Consider the following 20,377-nt stretch of genomic DNA (forward strand, 5'->3'; position numbering starts at 1 on the left):
TACTTGCCATTTGGAGAAGAGAGTGGGGGAAAAGGGGTAATTGGAAGACAAAGTTTAGCAAAGATTAAAGTTGAAAAATTATCCATGCATATGTTTTGAAAATTAAAAAGCTTTAATAATTTTTTTTAAAAAAAAAGAATATGGGAATGTTTAGACTGGAAAAAGAGGGACATGATATCTGTCTGCAATTATCAGAGAGACTGTCATAGAGTTTGGAAAACTAGTACAATGAATGTAAGGTACAAATAGGAAATTTTTATGTACCTCAAGCTTAAATATGCCTAATTATTAAAATGTTTTAAAAAAAGGGGGGGAAAAAGAAGGAAGAGGAAAGAGCTGCTCTGTAAGATCATAGAATCATAACTCTAGTAATAAAAAGAGGCCATTTAAATCTAACCCCTTCATTTTACAGTTTTTTTTTTTTTTTTTTTTTGTAAAATAACATTTTACATTAAGGAAACTGAATCCCAAAAGGTTAAGTCAAATCAAGAAGCATTTATTAAGCAAATACTATATATTGGCACTGTGGGATTGGCTGAAGGTCAGAAAGTAATAAATATCAGGGATGAAATGTGAATGAATACTGGTCTCATGACTTCAGTCAGTGTTTTTTCCCTTTTGCCAAATGGTAAGATTTCATGAGGTTTTTAAGCAAAGGATGGATGGTCTCTTGACAAGTGTGTTGTACAGGGAATTGCTGTTAAAGTTTGACTTGAATTAGGGAGTCCTGATGTCCCTTCCTACTTATGAGATTCCTAGGTTCTCTCTCATTGCATTTGGTTCATTGTTCAATGTCTCTCCACCATCTCTGCCTCTCCTGATTACTTGGATTAGTAAAATCAATCAATCTCTCTCTCTCTCTCTCTCTCTCTCTCTCTCTCTCTCTCTCTCTCTCTCACTCAAGTGATAATCTAATTGTTGACAGATACATCTCAGAGTAAGGATGCTGACATAGCTGTATCAAGGAAAAATATATTGGTAGGATATGAAATAAAATCAAACAACAAAATATCAGTATCATCCATCTCTAAAGTTGTTTCAAATATTTGAAAGTCTCAGAATCTCCATCAAATTTCTATTCACTGGATCACCTTCTCTTAGATTCAATACACATTTCACTAAAATATCATCAACAAAGTGCTTTTTTCTACTTTTTTTTCTCTTCTTTCATTCAACTACTAGTCAGGCATATTTTTTTTTCATTGCAAATTTATCCCATTTCAACTGCACTCTGGGTTAAATAGGGTTTTGTGGGTTAAGGCCATTAATGATATTATTTCCATAGGAAAATGCATATTGGTTGAAATAAAGTGAACTACTAAATTCTCAAAATACAATGTATTTGCAAATCAGGGATTCTAAAGATTTTTGGGGCAGGCCCTTATCATCTCAATCTTTCATTACTATAACTAGCTTTATGATGAATCTGCCTGCCTCAAATCTCTCAACATTCCAATACATTCTCTATTCAATAATAAAGTGATTTTTTAAAAAGAAATGTCATACTACTCAATAAACTCCAGTAGATTTCTATTACCTCCAAAAGCAAATACAAAATACTCTGTTTGGCATTCAAACCCTTCATACCCTAGTTCCTCTTACCTTTCCAGTCTTCTTACTCATTAGTCCCATAAATAAAAAACTCACATCTCTCTCTGATCAAAGCATTTTCTCTGTCTCCCATATCTGAAATGTTCTCCCTCTTCTATTGCAACTACTGACCTCCCTAGCTTCCTATAAGTCCCAACTAAAATCTTACTTTCTATGGAAGCCTTTCCTATTCCAGTGCTTTCCCTCTGTTAATTATTTCTTACACTGTATATATTTGTTTGCATGTTGTCTCCCCATTCAATTGTAAGTTCATTGACAGCAGGAATCATCTTTTGTCTCTCTTTATATACTTAGTCCTTAGAGTAGTGTCTGGCACAGAGCATTGCTTAAATGAATTTTTATTAATTGATTGATAGCCAAAAGAGCTAGAAACAACATTTTTCAGAATGTTCCAAATACCCATTTTCTTTTATTAATAATGATAACTCACATTTGTTAAAATTGACAAATACTTTCTCTTACAAGTCTAGAGGATAAGTAGTGCAAGTACTATTCAATCCCACATTACAGATGAGAACACTAAGGCAGAGACATTAAGTAACTTGACCACTGTCACAAAACTACTAAATTCCAAAGGTGGGATTTGAATATGTTTCCTGTGAATATATTTCCTGACTCCAAGTCAATAGTCTGATTATGCCACATTGTTTACTGTATTGCTATTTGATAATGATTTGCCTGCTTAATTTAGATAAGCAAAATCATTGCTGCTTGCCAAAATTTGCATATTAAATATACGGTCTTCCAAAATAACTGAATTTAAGAGATTCATTAAAATGAAATTCAAAAGCCTCAAACCAGAATGAAACAGCAAAATAACAACCTATGTGGATGTGAATAAAACTTTTTAAAAATCTGGATCTTTTGACTGATATAGCTTTATCTTTATAAACGCCTCTTATAATAGGACTAGTGCTCTTTATTTTTATACAGGCTCTCTTTCCCTCCTTCCCTTCTTCCCTCTCCTCCTCACTTCTTTTATTAAGAAGCTGAACCACAAAATTGGAGATATTATATTCCAGAGAACACTTAAGTAAAATGTATGCACCATAAGAGTAACCCCATAAGGGTCCTTCCTCATTTTCAGCATTTCATTTTGTTTTGGTATTTCCAGCATCTAACAAAGTACATGGCACAATACATATTGGATTGAACTAGAATGGAAACAATGGCTCATATTTGGATCTTACTGGGCATTAATGTTGCAAACTTAAAATAAGTAAAAACTTCAGCTTTTCTTCATTCTTTTTCTTATCACAAATAATAAGATATATCCTACCTTAGACGAGTCTGAACTTTTCATGTATGGTTCAGCACAATGTGTGATGCTTCCCTGGAGAACTTTTTCAATTCTAGCCACAAGAAATATATCAGGATGGGGACATGTGACTGAGAATATTCCCTGTAGAAACAACATTTTTTTTCAACAACATTCCACAAATCATATATACACAAGTTTCTAAAGCATGGAACACATACATACATTCCAATTATTGATGGGTGAATAGTTGAATAAGCTGTAGTATATGATCATGATGGAATAACACTTGCTTTAAGAAATGATTTTAGAAAAATATGGATAGATTGGCATGAAATGATGAAGGGTAAAATGAGCAGAACCAAAAGAATGTTGTATAAAATAACAGCAATATTGCTTTAAGAAGAACTTTGGGCAAAAAGTTATTTTGATTAGTATAAATATCCAAATTATCTACAAAGGACATATGAAGGAAGACACTATCTGCATCCAAAGAAAGAACTGACAAATAAATTACAGAATAATTTTACATATATAGACACACATATTTGTGTCTAATGGTAGCTAGCTCTAGGATAGGGGATAGACGAGAGAAATAAGAAAAAGGGGGAAAAAAGACATTTATATGACAACTATATTATATATTTAAAAGAAGTAGCAAGCCATATAGAAGAGATTTATAGTTTCATGTGAAACTATTTTTATTATTTATGTTTTTATTATACTATGTTATAGAAATGGTTGTTTTATTCCATAAATTAAAAATAAAATAAATTTTAAAAGTTTTAAAATAACTATCAGTATGTCAAACTGGGTAACAAATGGAAAGATTAAAGAACACACTTATAAGTTTGGAAGGAAAAAAAGTAAAAAGAAATCTCTAACCTCAGGAAGAAGAAATGAGAAAGATCTCTTTCTTCTTCCTTTTCCTCAAGCCAATTTGTTTCTCCTCTACCAGTGGTCAATCATATTTTCTTTAAATCCATGATGAAGAATACAATTCAATATTGCAAATTTAAAATTTATTCCCATTCTTAAACACCACTATTCTAAGTTGTTCACTGTGAAATTTTTGACATATTTATAGTGGCCAGATTCGAAGTGAAATCATATATAACAAAGAATGAGTATCATCCATTTTAAAGTTGCTCCAATAAGATGGGCATTAATATCATTAATGTAATATCTTTGTTTCATACCTGCTTTGGATACTGCAACATGGCTTCATGAAAGAAACTTTGAATCCTCTGTAAACTATCTCCACTGCCATTTACCAGGTGCTGAGGTGGTCCAGGTAGCATTTGCCTCACAGAGAAGTGGTTCAAATCCACATGAAAATCAGCAGAAATCTTTCTATTATGTTTTATATCAAACAGTGAGAGGGTCACAAAGAAAGGCTCTACCTGGAGGTGGAGGGGAAGGAAAAAACATTGGTTACCATCGTTATTACATAATTTATAAAAAAGGCAGCACTGATTGATGAAGAAATACTCTCTGTAAGCTACTAAAACTGAGAATGTGTATTATTATTTAGCTATTTATATTATAAAACAGGATTGCTCTGTGAGAGAAAAATATTTAATTTCAATAGGTGCAACAGGAACCAAATTTATAATACTGTTTGTCTTTATTCTTAGTCTATTTATATGAATCCACAGAAAATAAATCATGGCTCTGATAAAGACTCAAACTTAAAACATCAAAGGCATCCACATAAAACCAACACATCTTATCATTCACATTCATCTTGACCTTGGAGGTTAAACAATACCCATGACTACATGGTACCCACGGTTGTTCCAAGCATTCCTAACCTCCCTGAGGAATCTCCATTTCCCAGGCTGAACTGCCTTGAAAACTGCTTGTTGTGTTAAAAGAATCTGAATGCTTTTGCTACCATATACACAAAAAAGAAAATATAAAAATATATTTTTAAAAGCAATTACATTTGTTGTGGGTCCTTCCTCATTTTCAGCAACACAGCATTGCAGATTAAAAGACAAATCATTGCATTTAACAAGAATTCTTTTCCCAAACTTCTCTTCAAATGGCTTCACTTCTGGTTCAAGTCCCATAAAGTCAAGCTTCTTAAAAAGAAAAAGAGGCAATTGTAAATACTGTCATTTAAAAATGCATATCCTAAGTAATTTCTCTGCTTGTTTGTGGAAGATGTCAAACAAAAGGATACTTCTCACCTGGGCATCTGGATCCAAGACAAAGAGTTTAACTCTGCTTTCATTCTTTAATTTGATCTCTGCTTCTCGGGTACTCTGTAATAAACAAGAACGGCAATGGGTTGCATTTATTTTGTCATAGAATCATACAAATGTGTTGCCAACATTTCTAATCTAAAGCCCTAAAAGAGTTAACAGTAAATAGTTTCTTTATCCTTTACTTGTGGTATGCTGCTAATTATTTAATAATCAGCTCTCAGACAATCAATGAAATGATAAATCAACCCCTGATTTGTAGTGTTTACCAAATCCCATGGTCACACTGAAAATTTAACACTCAGTTCTCATCCATCAGTGTAAGCTTACTCCAGCAACACCCTTATTATCATATTTGATATGTCTAATATACTGATAAATATAGATGGAAGAACAAAGATAATGTAAACCATTGTCACTGCCCTAAAGAAACTTTCAGTATAGTAGGGGAGAACAATAAAGTGTTTAACAATGTGTACAATAAGAATTCAGTTAAGGATGAGTTGGATGTGATTAAAATTGGCAAGAGAAGGTTTTAGAGAGAAGGTAGGACTTGAAAGATGGGTGATATTTCCTTAGACAGCTTAAATGAGGAGGAAATGCATTACTAGGAAAAGGAACAGCATCCATCAATCAATCAAAAGATGCTGGAGGACAAAGACAAGAACAAAATTCTCTTCATTCAAGGGGGAAACTATTACTATTCAAGGGAAACAATATGTACTATTTGAGAGAAACAGTATGTACATATATGAATATACATAAAATAAATGCAAATTAGTTAAAGGAAAGAAAGGTTTTACACATTTTAAGAACTCAACATTTAATGAATGAATGTTCAAATGCCATATGGCAAACAATGCACATCTTCTGCTAGGTTTTGGAAAGTGTTAACTGAGAACATCCTTCTTCTCACTGGGCATGTGGATCCACTATAAAGTAGATCTGAGAGAGCCATCTGCACCCAGAGAGAGGACTGTAGAGACTGTATATAGAACATAAAATAGAATTTTCACCTTTTTTTGGTTGTTTGCTTGCTTTTTTTTCTTCCTCATTTTTTTTTCTTTTCTGATCTGATTTTTTTCTTGTGCAGCATAATAAATACGGAAATGTATATAGAAGAACTGAATATGTTCAACATATATTGTATTACTTGCTATCTAGGGGGGTGGGAGAAAAATTTGGAACACAAGGTTTTGCAAGGATGAATGTTGAAGATGTTTATTTTGAAAATTAAAAAGTTATTTTTAAAAAAGTAGATATGAAATTTATATGAGCCAGCCATATTGTATAATGCTTAGTATAATGGTCTAATAAATAAAAGTCCTATAATAAATCATCAATTAGTGCTGACTTTTTACATATTAGGTAATAACGATGGTAATCAATGTTTTTTCCTAGTGGAAGATGTGCATTTTAATTTAAACCATTAAAAGTAATCTATTAGATCTTGGCTTAATTTACTTAATTTCTCAAGGTCTCAGTTTCTTTTTTTTTTATTTAATAGCCTTTTATTTACAGGTTATATGTATGAGTAACTTTACAGCATTAACAATTGCCAAACCTCTTATTCCAATTTTTCACCTCTTACCCCCCACCCCTTCCCCCAGATGGCAGGATGACCAGTAGATGTTAAATATATTAAAATATAAATTAGATACACAATAAGTATACATGAAGGTCTCAATTTCTTAAATTGCTAAATGATAGGATTGGTTTAACTGACTCTGTTAACTCAAAAAAAAAAAAAGAGAGCTCACATGGTTAAAAGCAAAAATATTTGTTTATTCTGTTGGGGAATAGAAATTAGACAAGTGCTGCGATCTCCTCTAGTAGGAGATACTAGGCAGTGAACTAAACCTTAATTTATATAATCATGGCTAGAAAAAGAATTAAATAGTGTAGAATTTCAACAATAGTGCAACAACAGGAGACAAGTTTGTTTAGTGACAAAAAGTCCATTCACAGCAGGACTTCATTTCTGGGGCTATTAGTGTGTGCCTGAGTTCAGAGACCATCAGTTCTATGATTTAGTTGCAACAAAATTCATGCAGAGCACAAGGATTATTGTTATGTTAAGCTCAAGGAATAGATCTGGAAAACAGAGAGGTGGTCTTGGATACTGCCATAAATTAAAATTCAATGCTGCCAAAGGACTGGTATCCCAAAATGTACAATCAGACATGTCTTAGGGCAAAAATAACAACATGTACTCTTTCTCTATATATTCTACAATCCCCTTGGGAGAAGGGAGAGAAAGAAGAAATGCAATATATTTCTTATAAATAACTCTGAGACCACAGCATCCCTTCTTCCATCACACACTATGTACTTAGGGCAAAAAAGAATGGAAAGGAAAACAGGAAAATAAAAGGAGGGGAAGAATAGAAAAGATAAAGGAATAAGTTGTTTACAGAATGTTATGTTCCCTCAAAAATAGGGAAAACTGAAAATTTTCAAAGGAAGAATTACTTTTCACTTCTTTCCTACTAATCTTCCTTACCACTTTCCTGATAAAAGTCATCAACAATGGTTATTACAAGGTGAAGATGACCTATTCCACTACCCCAAAGATATTATAGTTTCCAGAATAACATGATAATTATAACTGATACTTCATATGCTTTCTAGTGACAAAGTACTTCCATCTAATCCTCTGACAGAAATAGAACAAATATCATGATCCTCATTTTACATAGGAAACAGTCTCAGAAAGACTAAGTGATCACAAGGTTATGAACTAGAAGGGACTTTAGAGTTTGTCAAGTCCAGTGCTCTAAATTTACAGAAAAGGAAAAGTGAGATTAAAATAGTTTACAGAAGATTCAAAGTTTCTTTCATGAAGCCATGTTGTAGTATCCAAAACAAGGACCAGACAAAGGTATTGCATTAATGATGCTAATGCCCTTTTTATTAAACCAACTTTAGAGATGGATGATACTCATTCTTTATTACACATTGATTTCACTTCAAATCTGACCATTGTAACAAGGATAGATATGTGGAAGAGTCAAGAATTTCTAACCTTTATAAGGGTATAGGGATATGGGATTATTGTTTTATATATATATTCTAAGTCTTAATAATTAGGGACCAATCAAATTCAACAAACACCTATTAAGGAGCACCATGCTAACATTAGGGATGATATGAGGATTCCCTGCCCTTATGAAGCTTTCATGAAAATTAAAGCATACACAGAGAGATATATACATAGTAATAAGTGCATTGTGAAGGTAGAAAAAGCATTATGTGAGAAGAGTATTAAGAGACAATCTAGTATAATGGATAGAGATGTGGACCTGGAGTCAGGAAGATGCTGATTTGAATCTGAGCTGAGAAACTTACAGGCAGCAAGTCACTTAAACTCTCTGAGGATCAATTTCCTCATCTGTAAAATGAAAGGGTCGATCTAATGGTACCTTTATAGTCTAAGTTTTTGAGACTATGATTCCTAAATGATGAATAGAACACTGAAAAATAAGTATTAACCAGGGATATCAGAGGTAAAGCTTCATAAAGTAAGTGAGGCTTTCAAGGACATTCAAGATTTCAAAAAGGGAACAGAGAAACTTAGAGAAGGAGAGAGAACAATCTCAAAGATGAGAAAACAAGGAATGTGTTTGGGTGTTGACTAGTTGTCTTAGTCGATGAATGGAAGAGAAAATTATACCAGACTGTAAGGTCTTGAATGGTAGGTTAAAGAATTCAAACTATTTCATAAGTAATAAGGATCTCAGAAGGAAGTTCTATTTTGCAAAGACTAGGAATGAGGAAGATTTACCTGGTAATAATATGAAAGAAATAGGTGGGTTGGGAAGGAGAGGTGTGTAGAAAGAAGGTGGGGAGACTGGTTGGGAAGTTATTGCAAAATTCCAGATGCTAATGTGGGCCTGTACTAGGGTGGAACCAGGAGGAATGAAAAGGAATGGAGGGATGCAAGAGAAAAGGGAGAGAGAATCAACAGGATGTGGTAAGTGATTAGATCTAAGAGCTAAGGGAAGAAATCAAAGAAAATAATGAGGTTTCAAACATGGGAGTCTGGGTGATATTTGAACTAGAGAACTGAAAAAATAGCTGAATTTTTTAAAAAAGGTATTAAAGGGACAGATAAATTTAGTTTGGGAGATGTCAACCTTGGTATGTAATGTAAGCATATGGAGATACTGGTTAGATGTTTGGCACAGAGGTCAAGTTTGAAGATATACATGAGTCATCTATGCAGATAATTGGAACCATGGATGTGAATAAGAATGTCAAGACAGAAAATAGAAAACAGAGGTTAGGGGAGAAGAGGGAAAAAGAGTAGGAGGGAGAGGAGAGTGGAAGTAAGGGGAGAGAAGAATGCTAAGAATAAAAAATATGCAAATGTGAGTATTATAGGGATGAGGAAAAGGAGACAGAAAAGGAACAGGTAGGGAAAGTATGAGAAGAATGAGTAAAGTATTCCAGAAGCCAAGAGAAGAAAGAGAATCTAGAAGGAAAGTGTCAAATCCCATAGAATGGTCTGGGAGGTTAGTGGAAAAAAGAGAATTCCATCTGGTAAGTGGGGAGTCACTGGTGACTGGTGAAAGAGCAATTTCACAACGAGGTAAAGAAGTTTAATTACAAAGATTAAACGAGTACTGAGTTCAGAAAAATTGAAGGTATATAGTTTTGGGTCACCATTTCAAAAAGTAAAAATCGGGAGGAAAATGGGAGAATAAGGAAAGTATTCACCCTAATGATGAATTGTCAGAAAAAAATTTTGTCTACCTAGATTTTTTTAAAGCAAGGGCTGGATCCTGAAAATTTACAAATTTATTTTTTCTTTAAAATGAAGTTCCTTTACAGGTTATTTCTACTACCTCTGAAAATAACTGTATCTTCCTTTCCCCAGGAATATTCTCCATCCCTCATGTGACAGGACAAATCCCTCTCACGCACAACATGAAGAAGAGGCTTTACCTAAAATGAAATAACTGTGTCTCAAACTTGATTGGCCTAAATGACTGACCTTGGCTTCCTTGGTACAGTTTCCCACTTATCTAAATACATAAAAAGTCCCAGCCACATGGAGTCTAGATCTCTTGGACTTGGACTTTTGAAGCCCACAAGAGAGGGGCTTTGCCTTATCCCATGCTGTTCCCCAGACACACTTCCACAAGGAGACAGATAAGGAGCAGGATGAGTTAGTTGGAGGAAAACACCCAAAGTAGCCGTTCTATCTTTGTTGAGTATCTTTTTTTTTGGGGTTTTTTTTTTTTGTTGTTGTTGTTGTTGAGTATCTTGATACTGTGTTAGGAGAAAGTAAACTATCTTATGATAAATGGTCAATGACTTATGATATCTCATTTCTTCACAGTGCTGAACTAACAGGGTGTCGATATGAGAGCCCTGCTTTTGACACCCTCTTGTGTTCTATTCCGTATGTCACATAAATGTGATGGGGGGATGTAAGAGATGGGGAAGAAAGTAGTAGAGTGGACTTTTAAGGAAGCCTTAATTCCAACTTAAACTCTGCTGCTCACTAGCTGAAGGATATAATCCAATTCACTTAATTTCTTGAGGCTTTAATTCCTTTATTTGTGAATTAGATCATTTCTATGGTTTAAAAAATACACAACACACATAATACATATGTGTGTACATACACATATACATACATGCACTGCACATTCTATATGTACATTACTTGCATTCACATGTACACGTGAATACATATATGTGCCTATGTATGTATATATATACATATATAAATATATAATATAATAAAATATATAAATATATGTCTACACACATATACATATGTATGTATATGTGTCTGTCTGTATATATACATATACATATACATATATATATATATATATAAAAATCTTTTTTGAGACATTCTCCTAGGCTACAAGTACAGCTGCCACTTGTGGGTTAATCTCACTCCTGATGAGCACAGAAACTCTGATTTGCTGTATTTGGCCTGAGCAATTTTTCCTTCCGTAGGCAGGGTAACAGCTCCTCTGCTCTTAGGGGGCTCAGTATATTGATATCAGACTTATTGTGGACACTCTATTGACTTAGCTTGAGCCATAGCTCAAGCATCCACCAGCCTCAACCTCTCCAGGACTACAAGCATGGATTACTAAACCAGCTCTGATTCTTTTTCAGCCATGGAGGTCTCTCAGACTATAATAAGACAGAGTGCAACTCAAAAAGTCAGATTAGCTACCTTCCCAATCTCAATTCTATCAAATTCCTTGATCTCAAAATGCAAAGGAAATGATCTTCCTGAGTGGGGGGGAAAAGATAGGAGGTGGGTTCAAATAAAGAAAATCAGAAAACAATAGGGAGTGACCCTGAGAACTAGCTGGTTCTAATTATTATGAGGTTCACTCTGTACCAACTCAGTTAAAAAGAGCAAGACACAGATCTTCTGGATCTATCACTTGACATAAATGTTTGTCAAGCTGAAGAGGACATCAGTATAATGGAGTGGAAACTGGAAAGATGGTGTTGTTTATTCAAAAAAAAAAAAATAAGCAGGGTGGGGAACAAGTCAGACTTGTGACAGAACCAGGTGTTCTGGTTTCAAAATGTCATGCTGAAAACAATTTAGAAGGCAGATGACTCTCACTTGGCCTGGAACCAAGTTGAAAGGAGGAGAAACTGTAAGGGGAAGAATAATGCAGGCAAAACTTTTTTTATTGTTTTTTGGTATGTCTTTAGACAAAGTAGTAACTGGGGTTGACTAACAAACTCTGACGTCACCTAAAAACAAGACAATCGGAAGATATTGCACTTTTGTTAAATAATAAGTATTAGGCAAATTCTAGGAGGTTGAAATGCTGGTTGTTGAATTAGAAGATAACAATGGACAATAATAGTAGCAGGCAAGCCAGCTCTGACAGATCATTTATCCCATAACTATCCTGGGAAGAAATTAATTTTCAAAATACTAACTTCGGTGGTTGTGGTGACAGTTGTATATTTATTAAATCATTAAATCAAAAGATTAGATTAAAAAACGTCCCATAAAGAGTTACTCCAATGCCTAATTGTTACATAAAAGAAATGATGAATTCTTAAAGGTTATTCTAATGACACAAAAACTCTGGCAACTCTCATAAATGTATAACAATAATAGCATTTATATAACACTTATTATGTGCTAGGCACTGTGTTAAGCACACTTTAGAATTACATTCTTAGAGTCTAAATAATGGGCTACACATCCGCTTTAGAAGAATCTAGCTAATTTAATTCCAATAAGCAATATTTATATAGTCTTTTAAGTCTTATAGTGTGACAGTGGATAGAAAAATGCCCTCACTTATGAAATCAAAGATCCCCTTGAAGTACTGAAATTAAATTTAAAACAGTTCATGTTGTCAGAAATAAATACATATACTATATAACTAAATATATAAACTATTGTAGATAATATAGATACATAACATATGTCTGAATGCAGATAAGACATCAGATAAAAGGGACAAAAAAGCTTGGCTATAGAAAGGAAGCATCTCTCTATAAGTTGACAAATGTATAGCACTAAAGAGATAAATTTTTAAAAGTCTGTAAGGGGCTTTAATCCATATTACTCATCCCATAAGGAAAAGCAATATCTAGGAAAATCTAGAGAAGGAGATAGCAATTTTTTCTGACTAAAACAATTTCCTGTCAATCGTATCCTGCATATCTATACTTCAGTCACAAAGGAAACACAAAAGACACAGCAATGGGCTAAGTGGACAGAGGCAGAAAGGAACTGAGAGGAAGTTGTACTAATCGAATTACACCCCTGACAAGCTCCTGCATTTATTCTCGTATTGTTCTAGGTTTGGTTGTTTTTTTTTTTTTTTAATACTTCAATTCAGACCCAACCAACACAGCTATTTCCATCCCTTAAAATTCCTTTATTACTTTATCTAATTGTTTGGGTTTTTTTTAACCTTTTAAAAATCTTTTAGCCCCCATTTCCCCTTCCACCCAGCATTTATTCTCTCATGTAGCACGGTGTAGAAGGAAAAAAAATGGATTTGAAAGTCCAAGATGTGAACCAAGGTACCAAATGTGCTGCTTCTCTGACCCCTGGGCAAGTTCAAAGACCAGAGATGTTGTTTAGAGATTTCCAGTTATTTAACATAAAATAGGACACATCCTATTTAGTAGCAATTATGGTCATATAACATTTTTTTTACAGATAAACTTCATCTGGAAAATGATGGCATTTGATCTTCAAGATCTCACATTCTATGATCTCATGATTCAGACTCCCCACTTTACATACACAAACATCAAAACAAGAGTAAGGCTAAACAGATCAATCTTATTGATAATATCATAGGACAGCAACTGCTCTGGGGATTAAAATAAGCCACAGGCTGCCTCCTGCCAACTAGATTATAAGTTTCCTGAAGTCAGGAACTAACCAACACAACTAAATGCAATGGATAAAGCACTGGGCTTAGAATCAGGGAGCCTCAGCTTCATGAGTTCAAATCCAGCCTCAGACACTTACTAGCTATGTGACTCTGAACAAGTCACTCAACCCTGTTTACCTCAGTTTCCTCATCTGTAAAATGAGCTGGTAAAAAAAAAATATGGCAAGAAAGGAGACTACTCCAAGACTCTCACAAGAAAACCCAAAATGGGATCATAAAGAGTTGGACACATTGAAAAAAATAATTAGACAACAAGAAAAACACACAGAAAGATGTCTTTGAGAGAGGGGAGGGAGTAAGAAGAAGTAGGAGGAGGAGAAGGAAGGGGATGGGAATGGGGAGAGGAACTAAGAGAGGTTGACAGTAGCCAGTTACTATAAAATGAGCAGGAAGGATTTTTTTTTTCCAGAGAAACTTGGAAAGGCTTGTACGAAACAATGCAAAATGAAGTAAGCAAAACCAGAAGAACAGTTTATATAATAACAATTATTTATATAATAACAATTTATATAATAATAACACTGTAAAGATAAACAACTATGAGGGAACTTAGAACTGATTCATTTGAAGACTCATCATAATTCAAAAATACAGGTAAAGAAAAGTACTTTCCAACTCTTGACAGAGAGGTGATCAATTCAAGATGTATTGCTTCAGACACAGCCAATATATGAATTTGTTTTGTTTAACTTTGTATATGTTATAAAATTTTGTTCTTCTTTTCTTTTTTTTCTTTTCAATTTAGGAGTGGATATGTAAGGGAGAAGGAGTTAGGTAACCTCAAAAAAGGAATATCTCTAATGTGATCAAATAATAAGCATTTATTAAGTGCCTGCTATGTGGCAGGAAAAAAAAAGAATTTTATACTGATGCTGACTCATTTTAAAAACATAAGAAGGAAAATGAGAGAAGCTATTTTCTGGCGGTCTATCTAAAAAAGGAATCCAGGTCATTTTTTTTTAAATGAGGGGCTTGAAAATGGGAGCAAGGGAAAAAACATATGTAATATATGCTGTGGCAGATGAAAGTCAATGAGGGTAAAACAATATAACTGTCAAGCAGCAGAAAGGATCAAGGTGACATCATGAATGTATAATGTGTAAGATTAGCATAATTTCATGTCTATATTCAGTTACCTAGAATGATGAAATGGGCTTTGCCAACCTTAAAGTCTTAAATAAAGGTTAGCTATTTTATCATCATTATCACCATCATCATTCTCATTTTCCTCAACAGGCCTGGAACAATCAGGCACATCAAAGCAGAGGAACAAGGAACAGGAGGATTCTAAAGTAATAACTAATAAAACATTAAAATAGCAAACTCTGAGATCAAGGCTGAAGAAGTAGATAAACAGATAAGTAGATAAATTAGAGAGGGCAATAGTTGTTGAGTTAAGAAAACTGGAGTTCATACAAAGAGAGTGACTGAGAATGAGAGGGATATAAGGAGAGAAGGTTTTGGTCAGAGATCAGAAATCCATAGTTCTGGATCTGGAAAGAGGTCCAAATGTGAGGGATGATGAGGAATATGACAAAGCCATACTGATATATAGCTTAAATTGGGTAAAGGTGGTCACCAGAGTGGAGAAGACAGAAGAATTAATCTGATTCTGTTGCTAAAGGGTTCAACAATACAATACTGAAGTTTTCAATGGTTATGGCCACCAAGAAAAAAAGGAAGACAAGGTATAAAAGTGATTATGGAAGCTTGGAGAAAAATTACGGGGATCAACTGATGACAGTGACAAGACTGGTGTACAAATGGACTGCACATCTCTCAAAGGAGGAAAGGTAACTTAGGGATGATAGTAGAGGAATGGTCTGGAAATAGGATTAAAACCACCTTTCCTTGTGAGTTAGGGGAAATATAAACAGTGGCCTCCCATGGAAAGACTTCCTAGGGATGTTATGTCTTCCTGAAAGATGTAGTTTTCTATTAATATGTGGCAATGGTATGAATCTTACTTGAAAAAATTCAAGGCCTCATGGGAATTTGTTAGAGCTGGAAAGCTGGAAAACGAACTCTTTCTAGTAGGCAGCAACTAGCTACCATTTAATTACTCAGCAAGTGAAAGCTATTTAACATTTGGGCTTAAAGGAGCCCGTTCTTTCTTTAAAAAGCCACTCTTTCTAGTGGGTGGTGACAAGGTGATTCACAGACTAAATTTTACGCAATTATTTTCTAGATTTTACTCTCATAAAGATATATTTCAGCAATCACAAAAAGGTTCAGAAACACTCAAAATATTTCAAAATTTACTAACATATAGTAGTGGTAAAGCAAAGTTCAGTGATAAAAATGGGGTGGGGGGGAGAGAAGAGAAGCAGTAAATACTTAAATACTTCGTACTTAAAATACGAAGATAGAAATTTAGAGTAAGAAACCAAAACATCTCCTGACCTCAACTTCATGGAAACAGGACTAACAATGGCAGTACTAAAATTAGCTTTAATAGGTAGGTGCTAAAAAAGACACTGTGGTTACTTCCAAACCCTAAAAACATTTAGGTACCTAAATTCTTATTATAGGAGGAGATTGGTATCTGAAAAAAGCAGCTCTGTTTTAAAATGAAGGTCAAAGTTCAATGCCAGCATACTTTTATTTGTGTTTGAGTTTTTGGAGAGGTTTTTTTTTTGTTTTTTTTTTGTAAATCAATTATCATTTATAAAGTATATTGTTCAGGTGTGTCTGATCCTTCATGACCTCATTGGGGCTTTTCTTGGCAAAGATATTGAAGTGGTTGATCATTTCCTTCTCCAATTCATTTTACAGATGAGGAAACAGAGGCAAAGAATGTTAAGTGACTTGCCCATACAAATGACTGAGACCAGATAGGAACTGAGGAATATGAGTCTTCCTGACTCAGAATCAGGCCCACTAACCACAGCACTTCAACAGGTATATTAGTAGCACAAAATTAAATAGTATTCTAGAGTGAGTAATTAGTGTCAAAATGTGAACCTTCTGCCCCTTTCCCCTCAAAAGAAAGAGAGAAATAAGTAAGGCAAAAATAATTTTATTTTATTTTTTTCCTTATTAAAAGGTTTAAAAAAACCAGCAAATACTTCCACCTTGAGCAAACACTAGGCAGAGTGCTGAAATGAACTTTGGCCTGACATTTATAAATGGTCCTCAATCTCAAATCTAGATCTTATTTGCCTCTTGCTTGAATGGAGGTGAGTCTATTCATGGAGAAGAATAGTACAAACAGAATCTGAGAAATGCAAAGCACTATAATCATGTTGGGGGAAAAAACCCATCAACATCTTGGTTGTTCTTGTTAGCTTTTGCAAAACTGTACTCAATGACTGGAAATAGGATTTTTTTTTAAAAAATGCTATAACTGCTACTAAGTATTTGCTAAGCAAAGTTTTGACTTTTAAAAAAGCATTTTTTAAAAATCTAACAACATTGCAGCTCATATCATTCGCCTTTAAAGAAATACACATAAGTCAAAGAAAACTAACTGCTAAGTCCAGCAGATATAATTCTAGTTTCCAATAAATAAGAGCAACGTTTGAATTTCATCCCACCAATACCAGAAGCTTTAAAGAATGGTTACCTTAGCGAGTTCAGGCAGGTAACTATCTAAACCGGAGGAAGAGCTTTCCAATTTGCTTTGTTCATCATCTACAATTCAAAACAGATCATCTCAGTCACTGGTAATTAAAAATGTTTTATTTTACATAGGGATATGAATACAAATTTCTTTTCTCTACATTGTTGGATTTAGACTTAATGTTAATTGGAAGTAATAAAGCATGGCTTTTACCCACCAGCTTAGTCTGACATAGTCATCCAAACAAACTGCAGACATCATTTGCCTGACTTGTAAATACCTGAGAGCTAATTCATCTTATTTAAAAAAAAATGCTGCAGAAGCAACTTATTACTTTCTTTCATTGTCAGGAGAGGTTCTGTGAAATCTCTTGTTACATTAATAAATGAAAGATTGCTAGAATCAGTCATCCAGCCAACAAGCAATTTTGATGTGCTCACTGTATGTCAGGCACTGGACTAAACACTAGGAATACAAAGAAAAGCAAAAACAGGGGTTGCTGCCCTGAAAGAGTAGATGGAGGATAATTTCTAAGGAAAAGTATTGGGTTTTGGAGGGAAATGAATGGGCAGAGACAGAAAGAAGTGATAAGAAAAGTTTTCCAATTACTAGTTAATCAATAAACATTTATTAAGCTAGGGATACAAAAAGACCATTCCTGGTCCCAAGAAACTTAAAATCTAATGATTACATCACTACATATTACATACTATAACAGTTATCACTAAATCAGCCTTGAATAACTTACCATCATGAGCTTCTCCATTACGTTTTTCTTGCATTGCTGCTTCAAAATTAAGTTGCAAAATTTTGTTGAGTGTTGTAATCCATTCTTCCATTTCCAACTCACTATCTGCTGCCAAAAGATAACTACTCTTATCCTGCATCTTGAGCTCAAAAGCAAAGCGCCGGACTTTGTTGTTCTAAAGTGAAAAAAAATTATTCCACATTGTTACCACTCATAAATTCCCAAGAATTCATTATTCTTTGATACTAAGAAAATCTGCTGAATTAGCTAGAGAGTTGGGACTCAGAACCAAGAAATTATGATACAAACTGATCTTAGTACTCGGAGATTTAGGTGGGCTTCTGAAAGTTGCCTAGAACTGGATAGTTTCTTCAGCCACCAGTTGCCTATGCTAATGAAATCACAGGTATAGAATGTATTGCTATATCCAAAAACATTTAATAACATTTCTAAAATCAAACACTACATCTCAACTACTTAACCAGTCAGGTCCTAATAAACATTCAGCTACAAGATGCTTGACATTTACTTGCCCAGACCTCCATCTCTTTGACTTACACCTGTTTTACTTTAGAAACTATATCTGAATAAAAGCATAAACTTGTTAATATATTTACACAGAGGTAAAAAAGTGAAAATTCATAATACATTGGATTAAAAGCACAGTGGCAGACGGTGTGCTATGAAGACAGAGTACTGTCCTTGGAGGCACAAAGTCTCCTACCTCTGATATATATGGGTGATTTGTTTAATATCTCAAGTCTTCAGCAGTTTTCTAAGACAATAAGTTATGAATGAATTGCTGATATGCTTTGGTGAAAGGAGTTCCCTGCACTGATGATAGATTAATATAATATCATATATAAAATTATAGGTTCAGACTCTATTTCTTCCCCATAAAAAAAGGGGGACATTATGGGACTTCTTAGGAGAACAAGCCAAACCAGGTACAGATCACTGATTTCCAGCTCAAACCAAAACTAAACTGTACCTCCAGAAGGAAAACAGGAAGTCAGAGGTGGAAGAGGCCTTTATTCTGGTAGGGTTTCTTTGTTTGTTTTTGTTTTATTTTTTTTTCCCTTCCCCACAGCTCTGTAGGCTTTCTGTAGGAGTGCCCCAAGGAAATGGAAAGGGAGTTCTGGCAAATTACACAATGAAATATTATAACAGTACTAAAGATCTCAAAGGCTAACATACTTGGTACACACCCGAAAATGTCCATGGAAATCTAACACAAAGATAAGAAAAAGGGCTTAAATGTGATGTGTAAAAAACACTATAATGTGAATCATGAGACACGCATTCTAGTTTCAGTTCTCCCACTAACTTGTGTGGCTTTGGAGTGGGAATACTTCTTTTTCAGGGATCTGAGTAAAAACACTCTGAGGTACCCAAACTTCTTTGTCCCACCACCAGGTAGAGATTTTTTTCCCAGTGGGGCAAATGCACAAATTCACCCTGTTCCCCAAGAATGCATCCACAATGAACAAATAAGAATGTATTTTGTAATTGTACAAAGAACATGCTCTTTAAAAGCAAACTATTTCACTCTCAGTTAGCCTTACTTTACTCATTTGTAAAAGGAGAGGGTTAGACTCAATAGTCTCTAAGCTCTTTCCCTATATTCACTCAGAACCCAAGATCCTGTGACCACATCTTTCTTCATCTTCCCATCCATTAAATGGAGGTGTCCCCCAACGTTCTATATCTTTAGCCCTCTTTGCTTTATATAAATAATTTCTAATGATCTCATCAACTCCCTTGACTTCAATTATCACCTTTAGGCAGATGACTAGCCCAATCTCTCACCTTAATTCTAGTCCCAACTTTCCAATTACCTAATAGTCACTTTATCTGAATATCCTATCAGCATCTCAAATGCATCAACTTGTCCAATTTTTATTTATTTAGCTGAATTTATTAGCTACTCCCTGATATTTTGATAGAAAACCTGCTTCTCTTCTCAATTATCCTATTTATAGGACCTTCCATAATCACTTAATATGAAAATCTTAGAATGACCTTTTGATTCTCCCCAGTTTTTCAAACCCAACGAGGTGACAAATTTTATTAATTCAATCTCCAAGGTTTTTGTCTCCTTCATTCTCTCCTCTCCATTCTCTCTGTCCCTATCTTAGTTTAGGCCTTCAACAGCTTAGCTTAACTATTATAGCAATTTCCTGTCTCCATTCTCCCTCCTTTCTAAGCAAACTTAGTCCAGCCATAACAAGCATTTACTTTATTTACTACATAAATGCCAGCCACTATGATAATTTCTAGAGATACAAAGAAAGACAAAAATACTCTCTGCAAAGGTCTGGCCATGTCAACAGCCTATTCAAAAGTTTTCAGAGGTTCCCTGTACGTATAGGACAAAACATAAATTGTTTAGTTTGGCTTCTGAAAGACCTCCTTAGTCAGATTCCCAACCACCTCTCCTTCCTGATCTTACTTTACTATATCCAATCAAATTGGATGTAGCCAATGTGCTGTGGCAATTTATTTTGCTTGCCTATACCTATATGCTACAAGAACTTATTATTAGAGGGGGTTTTTTCCCCTTCTCCATAA

At 34.4% G+C, this 20,377-nt stretch overlaps 1 protein-coding gene across 30 annotated transcripts in view; it reads right to left on the reverse strand.

Moving 5' to 3' along the window:
* Positions 1-20,377, reverse strand: part of DOCK9 (dedicator of cytokinesis 9) — a 335,360-nt gene that overhangs the window by 121,188 nt on the left and 193,795 nt on the right. For 29 of the 30 annotated variants that reach the window (XM_031958604.1, XM_031958617.1, XM_031958588.1 and 26 more), the window contains exons 8-13: positions 17,807-17,981; positions 17,062-17,129; positions 5,065-5,139; positions 4,816-4,956; positions 4,069-4,272; positions 2,891-3,013 (exon numbers count right to left, since the gene is read on the reverse strand). In XM_031958604.1, coding sequence (XP_031814464.1) covers positions 2,891-3,013; positions 4,069-4,272; positions 4,816-4,956; positions 5,065-5,139; positions 17,062-17,129; positions 17,807-17,981 — 786 coding nt within the window. The remainder of the gene's footprint in view (positions 1-2,890; positions 3,014-4,068; positions 4,273-4,815; positions 4,957-5,064; positions 5,140-17,061; positions 17,130-17,806; positions 17,982-20,377) is intronic. The other variant, XM_031958591.1, reaches the window with a different exon arrangement.

The sequence above is a fragment of the Sarcophilus harrisii genome, chromosome 3 (genome assembly GCF_902635505.1).
Source record: "Sarcophilus harrisii chromosome 3, mSarHar1.11, whole genome shotgun sequence".
NCBI classification, from domain to species: Eukaryota; Metazoa; Chordata; class Mammalia; order Dasyuromorphia; family Dasyuridae; genus Sarcophilus; species Sarcophilus harrisii.